An 18,462-nucleotide genomic window follows, 5' to 3' on the forward strand; every position below is an offset into this window, starting at 1 on the left:
AGTGGAAACAATTAAATGGGCCGGGTCTCGCGGGGGCGGGGCGCAGCGACGGGTGGGACAGGAAACAGCCCCGTGGCCTTGCCTGTGAACGCGGTGAGCACGCGGTTATCCAGCTCCGCTAGCTCCGCCTCGAAGCGGGGCGTGGCACTCAATACGCACGCCCTACGCCCTGGCGTCAGCGACGCACGCAACGTGTGACGGAATAGCCTAGTTTATATTGGCGCGGTCCGGACGGCAGAGGCCTCTGCGGCGCGGTCCTCGGAGGCGCGCGTCCGGGTTCCTCGTTGGTCATGGCGGACTACCTGATCAGCGGAGGCACTTCTTACGTGCCAGACGACGGGCTCACCGCACAGCAGCTCTTCAACTGCGGGGACGGCCTCACCTACAAGTGCGGGTCTAGGGCACCCATCTGGGCGAGGCGAGGGGGCCGCACGCTGGCGAGAAGGCCGGAGGAGGGAGGGCTTCATTGAAGCTCTCCTGGGAGCGGATGGGAAACAGGATCCGGGAATTACGTATCACCGGAGAATAACTTTGATGACATGTGGGGCGGGGGTTGAGAGGGTGCTTTCAATAGTACTTAAGACTTGAGTCTTGAGACTCGGTTTTGGATATATGGAATTGTTAGTGTGCAGTAGCACTAATGACACCTCGGTGGCATCCACCCAGTGACATCTTGCCTATGTCAGACGTGCTCGGTACGTCTCCCTGCTCAAGAGTTTTATGGGATGTATATGGAGTTGAAGTTTCTTGGTGTCACAAGCCTGAGAGTCCTGCCTATTTCCCTCCTACAGTGATTTTCTCATTCTTCCTGGGTATATCGACTTCACTGCGGATCAGGTGGTGAGTACTGGGTGTTTCTGTTTTGTTTTTGAGACAGCCTACCTATATAACCTTGGCTGTTCCCGAACTGGTTATGTTGACCAGGCTGACCCCTAATTATTAGTGTCAGACCTCCATCTGGTTTCTGGTGTTACGGTAGGCATGTGGCACTGTGCCCACTCTAGGAACTGGGTTGGTAAACGTCTAGGATGGGTAAGATGCTGCTAGTTTTCACCGTAAGCTTCTGCGCCAGACTGGGCTTTGGGCCATGAGGTAGAGTTAATGGAATTGTCTTCCTGGTGAACTCGTAGATCAACCAGGGCTCCTGTGATGGACCCTGAGCAATAAGCTGTATTTTCCTTTGCTGGTCCTTTATCTTATCAGGACTTGACCTCTGCTCTAACTAAGAAGATTACACTGAAGACCCCATTGGTTTCCTCGCCTATGGACACTGTCACAGAGGCTGGAATGGCCATCGCAATGGCGGTGAGGCTCAAGGGTCATGGGTGCCATTTTTTTTTTTTTTTTTTTTCTTCAAGACAGGGTTTCTCTGTGTAGCCCTGGCTGTCCTGGAACTCACTCTGTAGACCAGGCTGGCCTCGAACTCAGAAATCCGCCTGCCTCTGCCTCCCAAGTGCTGGGATTAAAGGCGTGCGCCACCACCGCCCGGCTCATGGGTGCCATCTTATAGCCAAACATTGTGCCTCTTATTTTTATCACTTACTTGTGTGTTCATCTTATAGCTTACAGGAGGTATTGGTTTCATCCACCACAACTGCACACCAGAATTCCAGGCCAATGAAGTTCGGAAAGTGAAGGTTAGAAGGGCAAGAATCATGGCTAAGAGTTCCTGGGAATTACAGGCATGGGGCAGGAGTGGAGGGTTTGTTTTGCTAAGTGTTCTTCCTGCTGTGAGGTTCAGTTACTGAGGGGGAAGCCCCAAGACCCCATTTCTTAAGCAAGTGCACAGTCCTTCCAGACCACCTGTGTCCTTGTTTGAGGGTTTGCTTTGGTTCTGTGGCTCTGCTATCCAGGACAGTTAGGCATGGACCTTGTTCTTTAGACCAGGAGCCTGATGACAGTGATTTCAAAGATGTAGTGACCTTCTAACCATACCTTCCAGAAATACGAACAGGGATTCATCACTGACCCTGTGGTCCTTAGCCCCAAGGATCGTGTACGCGATGTTTTTGAGGCCAAAGCCAGGCATGGCTTCTGTGGTATCCCCATCACAGATACAGGCCGGATGGGGAGTCGATTGGTGGGCATCATCTCCTCAAGGGACATTGATTTTCTCAAGGAGGAAGAGCATGACCGTTTCTTGGAAGAGGTAGGTGACCCTGGTTGAGGAGAAACCGAGGTCTAAGCTCAAACTGAAGAAAGCATGCAGTTTCTTGTTAACCTATATGGTGCTATTGGTGGCCTTATTTTCTGTCCAAGAAGAATGTCCTGCTATGTTTCTTACTAGTTCATGTGGTTTCTGCATCCCTTCTCCATCAGGGACTCTGGTCACTGTCTGCTAACATTTGTGCTTTTCTTCCCCTTGCATTTGTGTGGCCCTTCTCTGGAGAGGCTGCTCCCTGTACTGTGTTCTTCATAACTACTGAGTGCCTGTCAGGAGGGCTGGCTTGGGTTTCTGTATGTGATCCTGGTGGTCTTTTAATAGTATAGTATGGCCTATGGGCAAGGGGGGTCCTGATCTGACTGGTCTTTGCCTCATGACTCATATCCTAGATCATGACTAAGAGGGAAGATTTGGTGGTAGCCCCTGCCGGCGTCACTCTGAAAGAGGCAAATGAAATTCTGCAGCGCAGTAAAAAGGGTAAGTCCTAACCTAAAGGTGGGAAGGGGCTCAGAAATTATATTCAGGTGTGCGCTGCCTTTAATCCCAGCACCTAGGAGGCAGAGGCAGGCAGATTTCTGAGTTTGAAACCAGCCAGTGCTATACAGAGAAACTCTGTCTCGAAAAACAAACAAAGGAATTATATTCAGGACCCTGACTCTGTCCTCTTCTGCCTTCAGGAAAGTTGCCCATTGTGAATGAAAATGATGAGCTGGTGGCGATCATTGCCCGGACAGACCTGAAGAAGAACCGTGATTACCCACTGGCTTCCAAAGATGCCAAAAAACAACTACTGTGTGGGGCAGCCATTGGCACCCATGAGGATGACAAGTATCGGCTGGACTTGCTGGCCCTCGCTGGTGTGGATGTGGTGGTTTTGGTGAGTTACAGTATAAGTAAGGTGGGGCTCAACAGGTGATTGGCCATATCACAGTATAGCTAGAACTTCCTTCCTGTTCCAGGACTCTTCCCAGGGAAATTCCATCTTCCAAATCAATATGATCAGATACATTAAGGAGAAGTACCCGAATCTCCAGGTCATCGGAGGCAATGGTAAGAGACACAGCACTGAGCAAGCTGGTGATGAGATGCAGGCTCTCCTGCCACCTGGACCCTCATTAGCCTTTCTGTTTCACTGTAGTAGTCACTGCTGCTCAAGCCAAGAACCTCATAGATGCAGGTGTGGACGCTCTGCGAGTTGGCATGGGAAGTGGCTCCATCTGCATCACCCAAGAAGGTAAAAATACGCTTTGATTGGGGCCATGGCCTCTTAGGGGAACTACACTTGAGTCCTCCAACGTGGGCAACTCTAGGGCCAAACAGGCCTCTTGGATGGGTGACATGGCTGGAAGCAAGACAAGTTCTTGTCATCCCTCACCTGCCACTCCCTGCCTAGCCTGGCCTCCTTGCTCCTGCTCTGTGCCCTCTCTAAACTCTGGTCTGTTTGTTTTATTTAGCGGCTCCCAAGATCCCACCAGACATAAAGTCCCACAGCCCCAAATGCCCTTCTACTGTCTCGGGCTGCTATAGTAAGTCCGGCCCGGCCCACTGGCCCGGCCCAGCTGCCCACTGCCCGGCTGCTTGGTTGACTGTAGCTGTAGCTCCCAGGGTTTGTGGTGCTGTTGGGTGGGCAGGGCAAACAGATGTACAGACCATGGTTTGGGGGCTGCTTGAGATCACAGCTCCTTCCTAGGGTGCTCATGGAGCAGGACCTCCTTCCTGAGGCAGGCCCTGCTCTGTCCACACACTCTGCAGTAGGCATGGCTCACCAATTCTTGAACTTCTTCTCTTCTCTATTACCACTGCCCTGATCTTGCCTGAGCTGCCCACTACGCAGGAAAGGCAAGGCCTACTTGGTGTCTCTAGATACTAACTGCACGGTGACTCTTGCCCCATCTGATACCAGCTGGGCGGGGCTTCCCGGCTGCTATAAACTGCATGTGCCTGAGGCTGCCCTGGGCCCTGCACACATGCACGACGAGCACATGCAGAGGTGAAGCCCGCACAGGTGTTTGTACTATTTAAGGCAGATGGGTAGTAACCATCCCAGACACATCTCTTCATCAGCTATGGACTTGGTATAGGTGTCTTTCAGAGCTACTGGGCCCTGTGAGTGGCCCTTGCATCCCTCTATCCCAGTATTACACACCCATCTGTCCCTCCATCTCTCAACAGTGTTGGCCTGCGGGCGACCCCAAGCGACAGCAGTGTACAAGGTCTCTGAGTATGCACGTCGCTTTGGTGTTCCTGTTATTGCTGATGGAGGAATCCAAAATGTGGGTCACATTGCCAAAGCTTTGGCTCTTGGGGCTTCTACAGGTGAGGCCTAGGGCCTTAGGGCCTGGTTGGGGTCCCCTTTCCTGCACGTCTCAGATTCTGCCCCTAGCTCACTTCTCTGTCCACAGTCATGATGGGCTCCCTCTTGGCTGCCACCACCGAGGCTCCTGGTGAGTACTTCTTCTCAGATGGGATCCGGCTGAAGAAGTACCGAGGTATGGGTTCTCTTGATGCCATGGACAAACATCTCAGCAGCCAGAACCGATACTTCAGGTAGGACAGGCAGACAAGTCAACCCCCAACGTCCTGCATTTGGTCTCATCCCTTTGGCAACTTTTATTCATGTTTCTGCCTCTTCCAACAGTGAAGCTGACAAAATCAAAGTGGCCCAAGGAGTTTCAGGGGCAGTGCAGGACAAAGGGTCTATCCACAAGTTTGTCCCTTACTTGATTGCTGGCATCCAGCATTCCTGTCAGGACATTGGTGCCAAGAGTTTAACCCAAGTCAGGTAAGCTTGGGTGAGTAGGTGGAACTTTTAAGACTGGAGGAGAAGTGCTACTGCCTGTATCTAATACCTGCTTCTCCTCAGAGCCATGATGTACTCGGGGGAACTTAAGTTTGAGAAGAGAACATCCTCAGCCCAGGTGGAAGGTGGTGTCCACAGCCTCCATTCGTAAGTAGTCCTAAGCCTGGGTGGGAGCTTCTGCAAGCCTCAGACATCCTCTAAACTCAGATGCTTTCTGCCTACAGGTACGAGAAACGGCTTTTCTGAAAACAGAACCAGTATATGCCTTGAATTTTTCAATAAAAGTTTGGGAAAAAAAAAATTGACAACTGATCTTTGAGTTCAATGGACACTTGGAATTTTCGCGGTCACCACCATCACACATGTTCACAGATTATAGTCTCCTCATTTGTGACACAGCCTGGGCCATGCTGTGTGTACTTCATGGACCTGTAGTTGTACTTCTAAAGAAGTTGGGAGAGCTATTGGGGTCTCCTCATCTGCATATGAGCAAAGTAGATAAGGGGCCAGGGAATCCTAAATTGAGTGAAACAACCCTTAATTTTCACCCCCACCCTGTCAGCAGCCAAACCCAGCAACACAACTAATACGTAAGAGCATAAATTATTATCCTGAGCAGGCATGACAAGTGTGGTATGCCAAAAGGCAGCGAGTAGGGAAACCACTGGGATACCATGCACAGTGCCCTCCTTGACAGCTCCTTTCATTCTGAGGCTTGACCCAAAGAAGCCAGTGCAGTCTCTCCAGGAGGGGGAATGAGGGCAGCTCCCGTCACTCGACCTTCATGGCACAAGAAGTTGAAGGTGGCACAGGCATTGGGCTGCAATGAGAATGGAGAATTAGCATGTCTGGGATAAGTAGGGCCTGAACTAGGTAGAATGTTCACATCCAAAGACCTACCGTGTCCTGTACCTCCACAGCAATGCCCCGCTGCCTCATGGCCCGTAGGACTTGAGAGTGCAGCCGCTCAGTCTTGTTTCCGGTGCCCACCACAACAATCTCTAAGGAATGTGGAAGCAACCAAACGTTGAGGATCTGATAGAGAAGGTGGTCTCCTAGGACCCAGTGCTACCCACTGCCCCATACCTATCCTAGGTTCCAGCATCCAGAAAAGGGAGAAGCTCTCTTCAGTGATATCCTGATGAGATCCTACCTGTATGGGAGCAGAGGCCATTCAACACATCAAATTTGTCCAGTTTTTACCCACAGTGACACTAATAGGCAACAAAATAAAGCTAAATTTGCTAGGAGGAAGTGGCTTTGGGCGCTATGTTTAAGTTTCAATGTAGGGGAAGGCTCACGTTCCACTGGACCACCGTCTGTGGGAGCAGCGCGCAAGGGCCAAACACGCGGTTTCCGTTGATAGTGAAACCTCTGCTATTGTAGCTGTCGATGTAAGTAGCTTGAGGGAACTCCTTTTGCAGCAGAGAGATGTTGGTCCGCTGGTATAACTCATCGTCCGCCGGAGAGAGCCGGTGTCCTCGACGCGGGTTCCTCCTGCGGAGGGCTAAAGTCAGGAACTCATGGCCAGGCCGTACTACTATGCAGGACTGAAAGGTCTGAGGCCATGTGGTCTGAGGCTGGACAGGGGATGCTCACCACAGCCGATAGACGTGCCGACAGAGCGGCGCATGCCGCGTTTGGTAAAGGGAGCGAAATCCTAGAGCAGTGGCCATGGCTGCAGCGGCGTTTAGTGACCCGGTCGCAGGGGCAGAGTTGTCTGTCTCAAAGTGGCCACAGCGCCCCCTGCGTCCAGGAGGGCACCGCGCACCTTGGCCGATGCAGTGGAGCAATACAGAGCCTCTGTCTCCCGGTGCGGGTGTGTCAGCACCTGTCGCCCACCCCGCCCCAAGCCTCCAGCGACTGTCCCTAAGGAGGAGGGAGGGAAACACCTGCTGGTACGGGTGCCCTCTGGGTATTGTTTAGGCCACCGCCAAGGCCTGTTCCTCGGATTCTCAGCCATTATCCGGGCTCCCAGGGACCAGGGCGGGGCAGCTGCGCACCTGGTCCTGTTATGAACACCTGGCCAGGGTGTGGTGCCAGCCTCCAGGCCCTTAATCCCAGGCTTTGGAGAGTCGGGCTCCTTGGGCGGGGCGGATGGCTAAGGTTTCCCTAGCTAGTCTCGAAATCGCTGCTTTCCCCAACCGTCACCCGCGCGACCGTTGGCGACGGCGCAGCGCTCCATGAGAGGCGTGGTCGAGCGTGGATTGGCTTCCCGGCAGCGCGAGGGGGTGTGGCCAGATGGTTTCTCCTTAAAATGGCTCCAAGTCTGGGGGACAGCTAGAGCCAGCGGAAGGGCACGCCGTGGCAGTGCTGGAGTAGCTGTTCGGGTGGGACTGACTGGGCCAAACCGGACCAGACGTGAAGTAGACAGCGCCTGGAGCACCACCCCGTCCTCACGCGCTCTGCGTGCGCGTACCGAGAGTCTCCCTCCCCCTATCTTGAGCTGAGTCTAGGGCCTACTGGCGCATGAGTCCTTGGCGTCCCGCGGCATGGGCATCTCTGCGCACCGGTTCTGTCCTGGCCTCAGAGGAACTTTGTCGCGTTCTCTTATCTGCTGGACTAGACGGGTGGGATGCTCGACACAATTGGGGCTTGGCTGTGGGGTTCTTGCAGGGCCGGTTGCAATGGGTTTGGGGGTGGGGAGGCTGTCCTACGGCTGTTATATGGGCCAGTTTGGCCCCTGGCACTTCGTGATCTGGCAGCATCATCAGACAAAGGGTCCTAGGCTTTGGGGTGTCCCAGAAGTGGACATGGGTTTACTTCCTCTCGGGTCCCAAGGGATCGCTTCCCTCTTGACGGATTCCGAAGCCCGCCCGGTACAAGTGGCTCCTGTTTGGGACTCAACAGGGCTAATCCTGCCCTTCTGATCTAATCCGGATCAGGACCTCGTCCCGGGGGATGCCCCCACCTTCTCCTATTGTTCTGGGGCCCAGGTGAGCGTCTCATTCTCACTAGACTGGTTTAAAACACCTACTCCTAGTCAGCCCACTGGGAAGGGATGGGCGGGTTCCGGTTTGGCCTCAGGGCGAGTGACCTGGGAGCCCTCCTCCAATGGCTGGACAGCGGGCAACGGAATCCCAAAAGCAGCTGTTGTCTCCAGAGCATTCCAGCTGCACTTGGATTTCGTTCCCTGCTCTCCTGCCTGAGCAGCGCCCTGTCCCAGATAAGGTGGTCCCTATCCTCAGAAACACTACTGGGCCATTCTCATCTCCATCTCTCAGGTGCACTCCCAGACTGATGGTGGCAGGCAGAGACGACGAAAAGAGCTCGGGCTGATGGCCCTCTCTGGAATCCCTGGAGAATTCTGACGAGGGAGGTCCAAGGTCCTCTCTGTAGGGCTGCAATGGCGGTGAGTCCCTCAGGGCCGCCCAGCCCGCAGCTCGCTAAAGATAGCTCTTCACTTCCTGGGGAAAAACCACCCCAACCGTCTTGATGGAGGGAGAGTAGCTAAAAATCACCAACCTGCCGGTGGGTCCCAACACTGCTAGCAGCTGAGCCCACAGCATGGAAAGTGCTTTGGAATGACACGATCACTCCCGTTGAGTGGGCACCCAAGAAGCCATCGGGAATGTCGTGTCCGCCCAGTGCTCTTTCGGCACCTCCCAAACAGGGCCTCATAGCCCGGCCTTGCCGAACTTTTCCTATCTCTAGACTTCATTCCTCTCCAGAGCGAAGTTCACCAGTTGGATTCATTCATTACTAGGGGAAGTGGAGTTTTACGTTACTTTGAAACGAAAGCGTTTGGACAGAGAAAAGCTTTCCTGCAGCATGCTCTACTTGAGATCTCTGCTTATTTGGGTCTTCTCAGAATCACATTTAATTGTTTTAACTGGCCAGTTGCCTAAAGAACCAAAGGTGCCAGTAACACCAGTTTAAAAGAAAAACATTAAAGGCTGGTAATTCTGGAAATTATGACTCTAATTCCTCAGATATCAAGATGGGCAATTCTGTCAGATTGGGCTTTTACTGAGAATAAAGACATCCCATACCGCTGCCAAAGAAAGGCATGCCAATAACCAGAAGTCAAATTTTGTTTTGTTTCATTTTTCAAGTAGGCGGTAAAGGGCCTTTAGTGGAAGACAGAAGTGGTGGCGCACGCCTTTAATCCCAGAACTCAAGAGGCAGAGGCAGGCAGATCTCTGAGTTCAAGGCCATTCTGGTCTACAGAGTGAGTTCCAGGACAGCCACAACTACACAGAGGAACCCTATGTCAAAAAACAGAAGTGTTATTAATGGTACAGCTTTATTCCTTTGACATTTCCTCTAGTGCGTCTGACCTTTAATTTGTTTAAATGGGGCAAAAAAGAAACATAAGCACAAAGATGTGAAACTTTGGTGGCAAAGTCTCATCAGTGGTAACAAAGATCCGTTACCAAGTTAATTCGGGGTGACGATTTAAAGAAAAAAAACGTAGGAAGAAAAAAGGATCCTCAGATTTGGGGGCTAGGGCTCACGAATACAGGAAAGGCCATCGGGAGGGAGAGCTGGAGACGTGGGTAGAATCTAAGTTCACTTGGCATGCTCAAGCGCTCTGGTCCACTCAGGAGAATCCATCGCCGGATCCCCGCCCCCACCAGGCGGACCTCCCGGAAGCTCTACCGATAACTTGCTTCCTGTTCCACTTACTCTTCCGGTCGCCATGGCGACCGGGCGCCTTGGGGTTGGGGAGACGCTGGAGGCCCTTAATGCAGCTGTAGGGCCTGGTAGCCCGGTGTGGTTTAAGGAAACGCATGCCCGGCACCTTCGTGTCCGAGACTTCTTGGCACCGCGAAGCGCGCTACAGGCGCGCTTCAGGGATGGGCAGGTGGGTGCGCGCCGGTCGGGCATGTCTAGCCGGATACGCGGAACTACAGTCCACTTACACACACATCTGCCTGCAGGTGCCAGAGTGCGTGTTGCGTGCGCTCTCCTGCCTGCAGGGTCCAGGAGTGGCCCCTGTACTGCGCTGCGCGCCGACACCCGCGGGTTTATCGCTCCAGCTCCAGCGGCCGGCAGTCTTCGAACATGTACTCGGTGCCCTGGCCTCCTATGCTACTCCCGCCAAACCCGCCTCACCAGGCCCGCGAGTTGTCCTACATTGCCCAGCACTGCGCTGTGATCCGGGTACGCTCCGATTGAGCCAGCTGCGTGCCGTGCTCGTAGCCGATCACCTAGTACGGGTGCTGTGTGCTCATGGGTAAGTGCGTGTTCGAAGCTATAATTGGAAAAGGCCGAAACTTTTGGGGCAGAAAAGGTGGGAATCATGGTTATCTAAGCTTGGTTCGCGGGGTGAGACAGCCTCCCTTGCTTTTCAGGGTACGTGTGTGCTCAGTGCCTCCGGTGCGGGACCCTCACATGTCAACTTTCCTCCAGAAACTTCGGGTGGAATGGCCCACTGCCTCGAAGAGCACGACAGAAGCACTGAGGACCCGTGTTCTTGCAAACCTTAATGGTTCTGAGGAGACACTGCCCCCTGGCGTCCTAGGCCGACTGTGTCTAAAGGAACTGGTAGAACAGAGACAGCCTGCTGGCTATGACCCCAGCATAGACCACTGTTTGGGTAGGACAACAGTCAGAACATGGGTGTGGTAGTAGTCTCTCTGCACTGCCAAGCACTTCAACACCTCTGTTTTCTGTAGTGACTGAAGATCTGCTCTCTGTGCTGTCTGAGCTGCAGGAGGCTGTGCGCCATTGGCCAGAGGATGGCCACCCAGGACAGGTCAGTGGCTGTCTTGACCTCTACCCAAGCTGCTTTCTGCATCTTTGTAAGTAACTGACCCATCTCTACTTAGGTTGGGGGTCCAGATGCTGGTGTAGATGACTGCATGGTTATACATGTGGTAAGCTGTGAGGAGACATTCCAGCAACAAAAGCTGGATCTGCTTTGGCAGAAGCTGGATGACCAGGCTCCTCACAAGCAGGTTGGTTACCAAAGGTAAACCACCTCCAACCTCAGAAGGCCCTTGAAACCCAGAAGACCATGGGTTTAGAAACTGACGTGACCTTAGGGGTCCTGTGACTAGTCTTAAGAAAAAGTGTGACTGTGTCTTGAGGAGGTACTAAGTAAGGCTGGTGGCTACAGAGGGAAAATCGAGGTAGGGAAGCAAGTGATGTGGCTCCCTGGAGGTGGAAGGGTAGTGCCAACTGGGCTGAACCCTTCCAATCTTTCACAGAAGCACCTGGTGTGTGGCCCAGTGAAAGTAGCTGGTGTACCTGGCACCCAGATGACGGCCCCTGAGTACTACAGGTGAGTTTGGAAGGGATGCCGTCCACAGCCAGGAATAGCAGAGAGGTAGGTGCAGCCCTCACTGGGACAGTGCTCACTGACTTTCTTTTCTAGGCTCAGACATGCACAGGTGTGCCAGGCTTCAGCACGGAAGCATGGAGACCTGGCACAAGGTACACCTGGGAGAGACCCTGCTTGTGCTCTTAAGTAGAAGCAGGTCATGCATACCTCTACCCTGTGTGCTTTGTCTTCAGACACTGACCAGCCTATATCTCTCACCCCAGACCCCGCCTGGACCGAGACCTTTGACATCCTCTCTGTGGCCACCATCAAATTTGAGATGCTAAGCACAGCCCCCCAGAGCCAGGTAAGCCTGGGTGCCTCCCAGTACTGAGCCTGAGGAGACAGTGTATAGAGAGAGCCAGTGCCCCCTGCATCTGTCTTCCCATTCCCCAGCTCCTCCTAGCCCACAGCACCATCTCCACAAAGGGCACAAAGAGTGGGACTTTTGTCATGTATAACTGTGCCCGCCTTGCCACACTCTTCGAGGGCTACGAACATGGAATGGAGCAAGGTCTGTATCCCGCTTTTCCGCTTGTGAGCAGCCTGGATTTCTCATTACTCCATGATGAGGTGAGTGTTCGTCCCTATAAACGGCCACAGGCAGAAGGCTGGACTTGTCTTCCTAGCACTCTTGTCTCCCACAGGGTGAGTGGCTGCTGCTTTTCAACAGTGTCCTTCCCTTCCTGGACCTGCTGAGCCAGACTGTGAGTCTGGCCAGCACCCCAGGGCTCCACATCCCTGTTCGCACGGAGATGGTGAGGCACAGAAGACACTACACACACTATTCTTTATTCTGGGTTGTGACACAAGAAAAAAGACAACAGCTCAACAATTCAACCTCTGTCTCTAGGTGTGCAAGTTCCTGGTGCAGCTTAGCATGGATTTCAGCTCATACTATAACCGAGTACACATTCTAGGGGTGAGCATACAGCGAGGGTCTGTGGGAAATGTGGGCAAGGGTGGGGGCACAGGAAACGAGGATGCGCCTGGTTGCTTCTTTCAGGAACCTCGGCCACACCTCTTTGGTCAGATGTTTGCTCGCCTACAGCTTTTGAGGGCAGTACGTGAGGTGTTCCACACAGGCTTGGCTATGCTGGGCCTCCCTCCGCTGAGCCACATCTAATGGCCCAATAGCTAGGAATGTTTATAAAAGCATCAACTGGGAAAAAAACAAAACCTCACAGATGTTGGACACTAAAAGTCAGAATAAATACAATTTCATCCTCTTGTGGAGAGGCTTATTCTTGGTCCACCTCTGCAACAGCTACAGGAACACTTGAGCACCTATGGTGGTGCTCCCTCACCTCCTCAGGGCACACTGAGCCTGACACAGACAGCTGATCCCTGCTCCACTGTCTAGTCAGGCCCCATGCTCCATTCTCCCACCACTGGGATGACTCAGTCATACCAGTTGTAAACCTCAAGTCCCTGACCTGCCAGAGCACAGCGGTGGCCAAACTCCGGACTCACAGGCCAGCAGTCCATGTCGGCCACATCTGGCACATGGTACACAGTGCTGTTCATGAAGGTGGGCTCACCATGTCCCAGACGCCAGAAGGTCAGCCGTTGGTCTATGGAGGCTGAGACCATAAGCTTGGGACTAAGGATCCTGACACCTGTCACATGGGCAGCATGTGCACAGGGGACAGAATATTCCTCTAGGACACATAACTGGGGTACCAACTCAGCCTCCCCATCAGTCTCTTCCCGCTCTGGCATCTTCACAGCAAGTGTGAAGACATGCAGGGACCCGTCCTCACTGCCACTGGCCACAAGATGGTTGCCCTCAGGTGTAGGCAAAGTGTGCAGGCTATTGACACCACAGCTATGGGCCTGGACGGTCATGCAGGGGGTGCCCATCTCTGCAGGAAGAGAGTGGCTGTTAGGCTTGTTTTCATCCTGTGTGAGAGGTGATGAGGGCTGTCGTGGTACTTACGGTAGGGAAGCCCAGGATGTGCAGGAGGCTCCAGGGTAGTAGAGCCTCGGTCCATTGCAGTGGTGAGATCCCAGAAGGCTAGGCTGCCATCTGTAGCTGCACTGCACAGGATCAGCCTCCTGGAAGCCAGGAGAGGGCAACCAGATCAATAAAACGGAGAAAGACAACAAGAGCCCTTACCCAATCCATGGAGGACTGCCTCTTACCGACGCTGGTTAGGTGCCTCATGTGTGAAGGAATAGACTTTGAGGACACACCGCTTATGGTGGAAAGTTTCAGCAAGGAGATGCAGAATTCGCCCAGAGTCCTGCAAGAGAAAGAGCCTGGGGGGGAGGGGGGTGCATCTCAGAACCCATCCTGAGAGCTCACACCCTTTGTCTCCTCATCCTCTGCCCTATGTGCTCACCTCACTGCTCCATCACTACAGGCTGCAGCCACAAGGGGGCCAGGGCCAATGCCAGGCTTGTCGGAGTCAAGCTCACAAATAGCAAGAGACATGTACCTGCAGGGAGAACACTACTGTCAGGTGGAGCCTGCATGTCAGGAGACATGAGGAGCTTCCCTATAACAATCCCACGACACACCCATGACAGGGAGGCAGCCGCAGTACCTGGTCTCAGGGTCCACCTTGATCATCCGGTGCTTGTTGCGCTGCCGGTCCCAGTACTCATCCAGCCGGTGGGATGAAAGGTGCATGACGTGACAGGCAAGGCGGCTGGGGGTGCTGGCGTCAGGAGTGACCATGAGGCTGAAGCAGTGTATCTCAGCTCGACCCCCTGCAGACACTACCTGAGCAGTGAGCCCTGGTCGAGTATCCCCTGGGCCACCTGGGGTGCCAGTAGCCCACACTGCCAAGGCTCGCACAGAGGAGATATGGTTACAGACAGAAGTGAGGGCGTGGGCTGAGCCTGTGGTGGTGGGAAGAGCTAGGACACAGACAGTAGTGTCCTCGCTGCCTGTTATCACGATGTCAATCAGACCAGGCCCCTCACTGGCAGGCTCCAGGGAGTCAGGATGCTCCAAATTGGGTACCTCAAATTCGGGGCCCAGTGTTACAGTGCCCACACGCTTTACACATGTGATTTCCCGACCATGCAGACCCTCCCGGAGAATCACGTTTGGCCGAATGCAGCCACCTAGAGCCCGATAGAGCATGACCTCACCATCCTTAAGGTAGACAAAAGCCATGGCTGCCTCAGTATCAGAAAAGGCCCAGGAGCGGTGCCCTCCACCACAACTGACGATATGTAGCTTCTCATGGGACCGGGGGCTCCACACTACAAATTCATTGGCATGGAAACCCAAGATGACCATACTTCCATCAGGCACCATCCGAAGCCCAGCTACCCAGTTCATGCCTCGACAAGCTTTCTGCCTTAGAACTGGCTGGAGGTGGCCACCATGTACAAAGAGCTGGAAGTAGGAGCCATCACGCCCTGTGCTGTATACATAGCCGCCATGGCAGGTAACTGAGGTCACCCCCTGTTTCCCATGCAGAGAACGGAGTATAGAGACTGGGCCTATTCCCGTTACAACACTCTCGGACCCACCGCTGCCACTACCAGCTCCAGAGGCCTCAGCGGCAGTAATAGCCTTGCCTCCCGCCCCAGATTTTTTGAACAGACACGGTCTGACAGGAAAGAGCAGCACAGAGCCACGGCGGTCCCCACAGACAAGGAAGTCACCTGGGGGTAGGAAAGCACTACATGTGTGCCACCTTTGTCTGCTTGGGGGAAGCAGATACCTACAACGTTCCTTGACAAAGATGGCCTTGCCAGTGGGTGCAGCTGAGATCTCCAAGCAAGCTACCACCCCGCCGGGGCCTGATGCCAATAGAAGCAGCTCCTCATACCCACGCAGGGCCCAGCTCAGGCTGTGGACCTTCCCCTGGAACAGGTTCTGGTCAACAGCAGCAGTGGGGGTGTTGATAGGGACAACCTTCACAAGACCCTCCCCATTGGCCAAGGCACAGAGTCCAAAACCCTCAGGACCAGGAGCTGCCTCCAGCAGGCAGTAAGACTGAAAGCGATTGTCCTCCAGAAGCTTCTCCCAGTTCTTGACCTCAAGGTCATAGAGGTACAGGGCCCCCTCGTCAGTCACTGCCAGTACTCGCCAAGAACCAGCCAGAGTCACAGCCTTGAGGGCACCTGGCCGGCTAGGAGATCTGAAGCACAGAGATGAGACACCCAAGCCTGGGTAGCCCCGGCCTGACAGATGCCAGAGACGAATTCCTGAGTCGTCTCCCCCAGTGACCACCCAGGTTTGCCTCTCGTGAGTAGCTATGGCCCGGATCCCTCGGCCCCGGTGGCCTCGAAAGGCCTGAAGGATCTCACCTTCGTGGCTCCACACCAAGCAGACACAGTCCTCTCCTGCACTGATCAGATAATTCTCTAAGAGCTTTACCTGCCACACACGGGCACTATGTCCAAAGCAGTGGCCAATATTCTGAACCCGACCCCCAGGCACCCGGAGGTCGCCCACCTTCCAGATTCGAACACTTCGATCTTCTGAAGCAGTTGCCAGCAGGCCCTTGCTTTCCAGGTACGACATGCTAAAGATGACACCCACATGTCCACTAACCCGCCGGTCAGGTGCCACGGGTTTGTTGTCTGTTAGAGCGGTTGCTGGATACCAGACCAGGAGCTCATTGGAGACTGCGCCTGCCACTATGGTCAGTTCCTTCCAGGTGTCTCCAATCAGGCAGGCTGAGGAGAGGGTGCACCTGTCTGTGCAGGGGACATCCTGCAGCATGCATCCTATCACTGGGTCATACAGTACCACCGAGTTGTGGCCCAAGGCCAAGGCTATGTTACCCTCAAGCCAGCGTGCATCCCAGATCCAGTCGGACATATTCCACAGGCCAGAGCGCCAGAGCTCTCGAAGATGGCTTTGACCCCAGCTTACTTTCACAATTCTGAGTCCCTTGCTCCCAAACACAGCTATCATGGCCTCAGAATCCAGGTCTCCTTTGGGCTCTGGTCGCACTCGGAACCCATGGATGAGATAGTGACCAAGCAGGTTCTGGACTCGTTTCACCATCCGGAGATGCCCACCAAAGTCCAAGTTGTACACCAGTAAATCAGGCCCCTCACCTAGACGGAGGTAAAGAGCCACATGAGGGCCACGCGCCTAACTCTAGGATGTGTGAGATGGGCCAGCTACTTCTTAGCATATAGGTTCAGAATATACCAGGACACAGAATCCTACTAAACCCTTGTCTCAGCTTCAGCTGGACTTCTATTACAAATGCACACTCCTCCCAGTCATTTGTTTTTTGTGGTAAGCTTCTCTCGGAGAGCCCAGGTTGGCCTTGAGTTCAAGATCCCCTTGCCTCAGCCACGAATCTGCTGGGACTAGCAGTGTGCTCTTATGCCTGGCTGTCCATCCCCTTAGTGGACAGATACTAGGATTTCCTCTGGTGCACATCATTCTTACACTTCAGATGAGAAACCCTTCGTCTGCTCTGGTCCAAATTCTCGGCTTCATCTGCCTCTACCTGCATCTTCCTGATTCTCCCTCCCTTAGGGAAGAGGCTGTGCCAACCCTCCCACCCTCCAGCCTATCATCAGCGCCCCTCCTCAATCTAGTTCCTGTGCCTAGTCAGAGGCGACAGGGGTTTGGGGTGCAGAGGCAGCCCACACTTTGCAGGCAGGGGTGAGGCTTGCGTTCTGGCCCCACCACTGGAGAGCTGTGAGACCATCCCTTGTATGGGACTGAGGCTTAGAAGCAACAAGAAAGAACCCTTGGAAGGAGAGATGGGGTGCTGGACAGCAGAAACAAAACTAATGTCTTCTGAGTTGGGCACATTCCTAGCTTATGCTCAGAGGGGCTTGTCCAGGGCCTCCCTCTATACAAATTCATATATTCCTGGGCAATCTTATACCCCATTCATGTGTACAGAACCCACAGACCCAGATCGACACAGACATTTTCCAGAATGGGACTCTCAGCTCCTTTTTGGTCATCTTGCAGCCGTCTTCCACGATCTCATCCTCCCCAGGCTTTTCAGTGTTCCTCATCCCAATAACCATTACGGGGCCTCTGCCCAGCCTCAGCCCTTCCCCTCCCCCAACCCAAACCCAGAGAGCTCACCATTACTCCTCTCTTAATGTTGCATATCTATTGTCTCTTTCTTCAAATTCTACAGATTTTATTTCCTGAAGTTTGCTGGTCCCACCTCCAGAGAGTTTAGTTCACTGGGGCAACCCAATATTGGCACACACACATTCCCCCCACCCTCCCCACAAGACACACACACAACCCTGCCGGGGCTAATAATGGCTGACCCAAGGGCCCTTATAAAACCCAACACCACCATCACCAATGGTTTCATATCAGACCGTACTGCTTCCAGGCCACCTGGCACCTCAGATCCATCTCGGCCCATTACAACCAGACACTGGGGCATATGATTACTAACCCAGTTGCCTCAGAACCCCAACCATCTCAAGAGGAACCTCAACCCCAGCCTCTCTGGATACTGCTCTACTCAGAAGGCAATTTTTTGGCCCCCCTCATCTTTGGGGGCGGAGCTTCACCCTCCCCAGCAGCCACACTCCTGCCACACCCCCTGAAGCTGCCCATTTTGTTTTCCGCCCCAGGGGTTTTCATCATCTGAGTCCACCTACGGGTGCACCGCCCCTCCCCCAACATGGAACGACTGCGTCCCCCACACCTTCCCGAGTCTCTGTCCACCCTTTCAACGCTGGCTGCAATTTTTGAGGAGCTGCCACTGCTGCCACAGACTTTTGTCTCTCGAGCCCCGCCCTCCTCCCGCTGGCCTGTGTTTCCCGCCACCTCCGAACCTGTCTTATCCCCCCCCCACCGCACCCCCGCCCAGTCCCCAGCCCGCTGCCCATTCTCCTCCCTAGGGCATCCCTTTGTCCGTGCGACCACCCCAGGGGAGAGGCTAGTTCTTCGCCCGCTAGCACGACTAGAGCCGACCAAGCCTCACCCGCCAGCAGCCTGTCCCCAATGCACTCCAGACCCGTGACGGGGAGGAGTATGAGCTCGGAGGTCGCCCGCGGCCAGACATAGTCGCTGAAAGCGTCCATGATGGTCCTTAAGCTGCTGTAGCTGCCACAGACAAGGAGAGAGCTGCGTTCTCGCGAGAACCAGCCGTCTGGAGAGCCGAGCGGCAGAGCTCCGGAGCCCTTAGCTACAGGTAGCAAAGCCCTGGAGCTGGGCAGCGGACGTCCAATGACGACCCTGTGCCACACGCGATCCCGCTCCTGATTGGCCCGATCAGAGAGTCACCCTTCCCCCCCACGTGAGACTAGCGGGGAGGGGCG

At 54.1% G+C, this 18,462-nt stretch overlaps 4 protein-coding genes across 8 annotated transcripts; 2 read left to right on the forward strand and 2 right to left on the reverse strand.

The window, feature by feature from the left end:
* The first annotated feature begins 80 nt into the window (after window positions 1-80).
* On the forward strand, window positions 81-5,272 carry Impdh2 (inosine monophosphate dehydrogenase 2). 2 transcript variants are annotated; one of them, XM_034483890.2, is made up of 15 exons: window positions 216-388; window positions 792-840; window positions 1,204-1,305; window positions 1,563-1,637; window positions 1,943-2,149; window positions 2,554-2,641; window positions 2,842-3,041; window positions 3,124-3,214; window positions 3,303-3,398; window positions 3,619-3,690; window positions 4,337-4,480; window positions 4,567-4,711; window positions 4,803-4,946; window positions 5,028-5,111; window positions 5,189-5,272. In XM_034483890.2, the coding sequence occupies exons 1-15, from the start codon at window positions 291-293 to the stop codon at window positions 5,208-5,210; spliced, it is 1,617 nt and encodes a 538-aa protein (XP_034339781.1). In that variant the 5' UTR covers window positions 216-290; the 3' UTR covers window positions 5,211-5,272. The 2 variants fall into 2 exon arrangements, with proteins under 2 accessions (XP_034339783.1, XP_034339781.1); XM_034483892.2 differs by lacking the exon at window positions 3,619-3,690 and having other exon boundaries at window positions 81-388.
* On the reverse strand, window positions 4,750-7,106 carry Ndufaf3 (NADH:ubiquinone oxidoreductase complex assembly factor 3). The gene is made up of 5 exons (XM_034483893.2): window positions 6,564-7,106; window positions 6,266-6,461; window positions 6,051-6,117; window positions 5,865-5,965; window positions 4,750-5,784 (listed from the first exon to the last, which is right to left on the reverse strand). The coding sequence occupies exons 1-5, from the start codon at window positions 6,638-6,640 to the stop codon at window positions 5,668-5,670; spliced, it is 558 nt and encodes a 185-aa protein (XP_034339784.1). The 5' UTR covers window positions 6,641-7,106; the 3' UTR covers window positions 4,750-5,667.
* Window positions 7,107-8,199: 1,093 nt separating this feature from the next.
* Window positions 8,200-12,464, forward strand: Dalrd3 (DALR anticodon binding domain containing 3). Of its 4 annotated transcripts, XM_034483997.2 has the most exons (12): window positions 9,570-9,771; window positions 9,848-10,143; window positions 10,262-10,506; window positions 10,586-10,665; window positions 10,739-10,867; window positions 11,120-11,193; window positions 11,287-11,345; window positions 11,457-11,539; window positions 11,629-11,805; window positions 11,880-11,990; window positions 12,086-12,154; window positions 12,239-12,464. In XM_034483997.2, the coding sequence occupies exons 1-12, from the start codon at window positions 9,607-9,609 to the stop codon at window positions 12,356-12,358; spliced, it is 1,608 nt and encodes a 535-aa protein (XP_034339888.1). In that variant the 5' UTR covers window positions 9,570-9,606; the 3' UTR covers window positions 12,359-12,464. The 4 variants fall into 4 exon arrangements, with proteins under 4 accessions (XP_034339890.1, XP_034339889.1, XP_034339888.1 ...); XM_034483999.2 differs by lacking the exon at window positions 9,570-9,771 and adding an exon at window positions 8,200-8,316 and having other exon boundaries at window positions 12,086-12,464; XM_034483998.2 differs by having other exon boundaries at window positions 9,568-9,771; window positions 11,722-11,805; window positions 12,086-12,464.
* Window positions 12,004-18,349, reverse strand: Wdr6 (WD repeat domain 6). Its single transcript, XM_034483995.3, has 6 exons — window positions 18,126-18,349; window positions 13,782-16,263; window positions 13,578-13,673; window positions 13,378-13,494; window positions 13,172-13,290; window positions 12,004-13,097 (listed from the first exon to the last, which is right to left on the reverse strand). Exons 1-6 carry the CDS (start codon window positions 18,223-18,225, stop codon window positions 12,634-12,636), a joined length of 3,378 nt encoding a protein of 1,125 aa, XP_034339886.1. The 5' UTR covers window positions 18,226-18,349; the 3' UTR covers window positions 12,004-12,633.
* Window positions 18,350-18,462: the final 113 nt, after the last annotated feature.

This window comes from Arvicanthis niloticus, chromosome 21, assembly GCF_011762505.2.
Source record: "Arvicanthis niloticus isolate mArvNil1 chromosome 21, mArvNil1.pat.X, whole genome shotgun sequence".
Lineage (NCBI taxonomy): Eukaryota > Metazoa > Chordata > Mammalia > Rodentia > Muridae > Arvicanthis > Arvicanthis niloticus.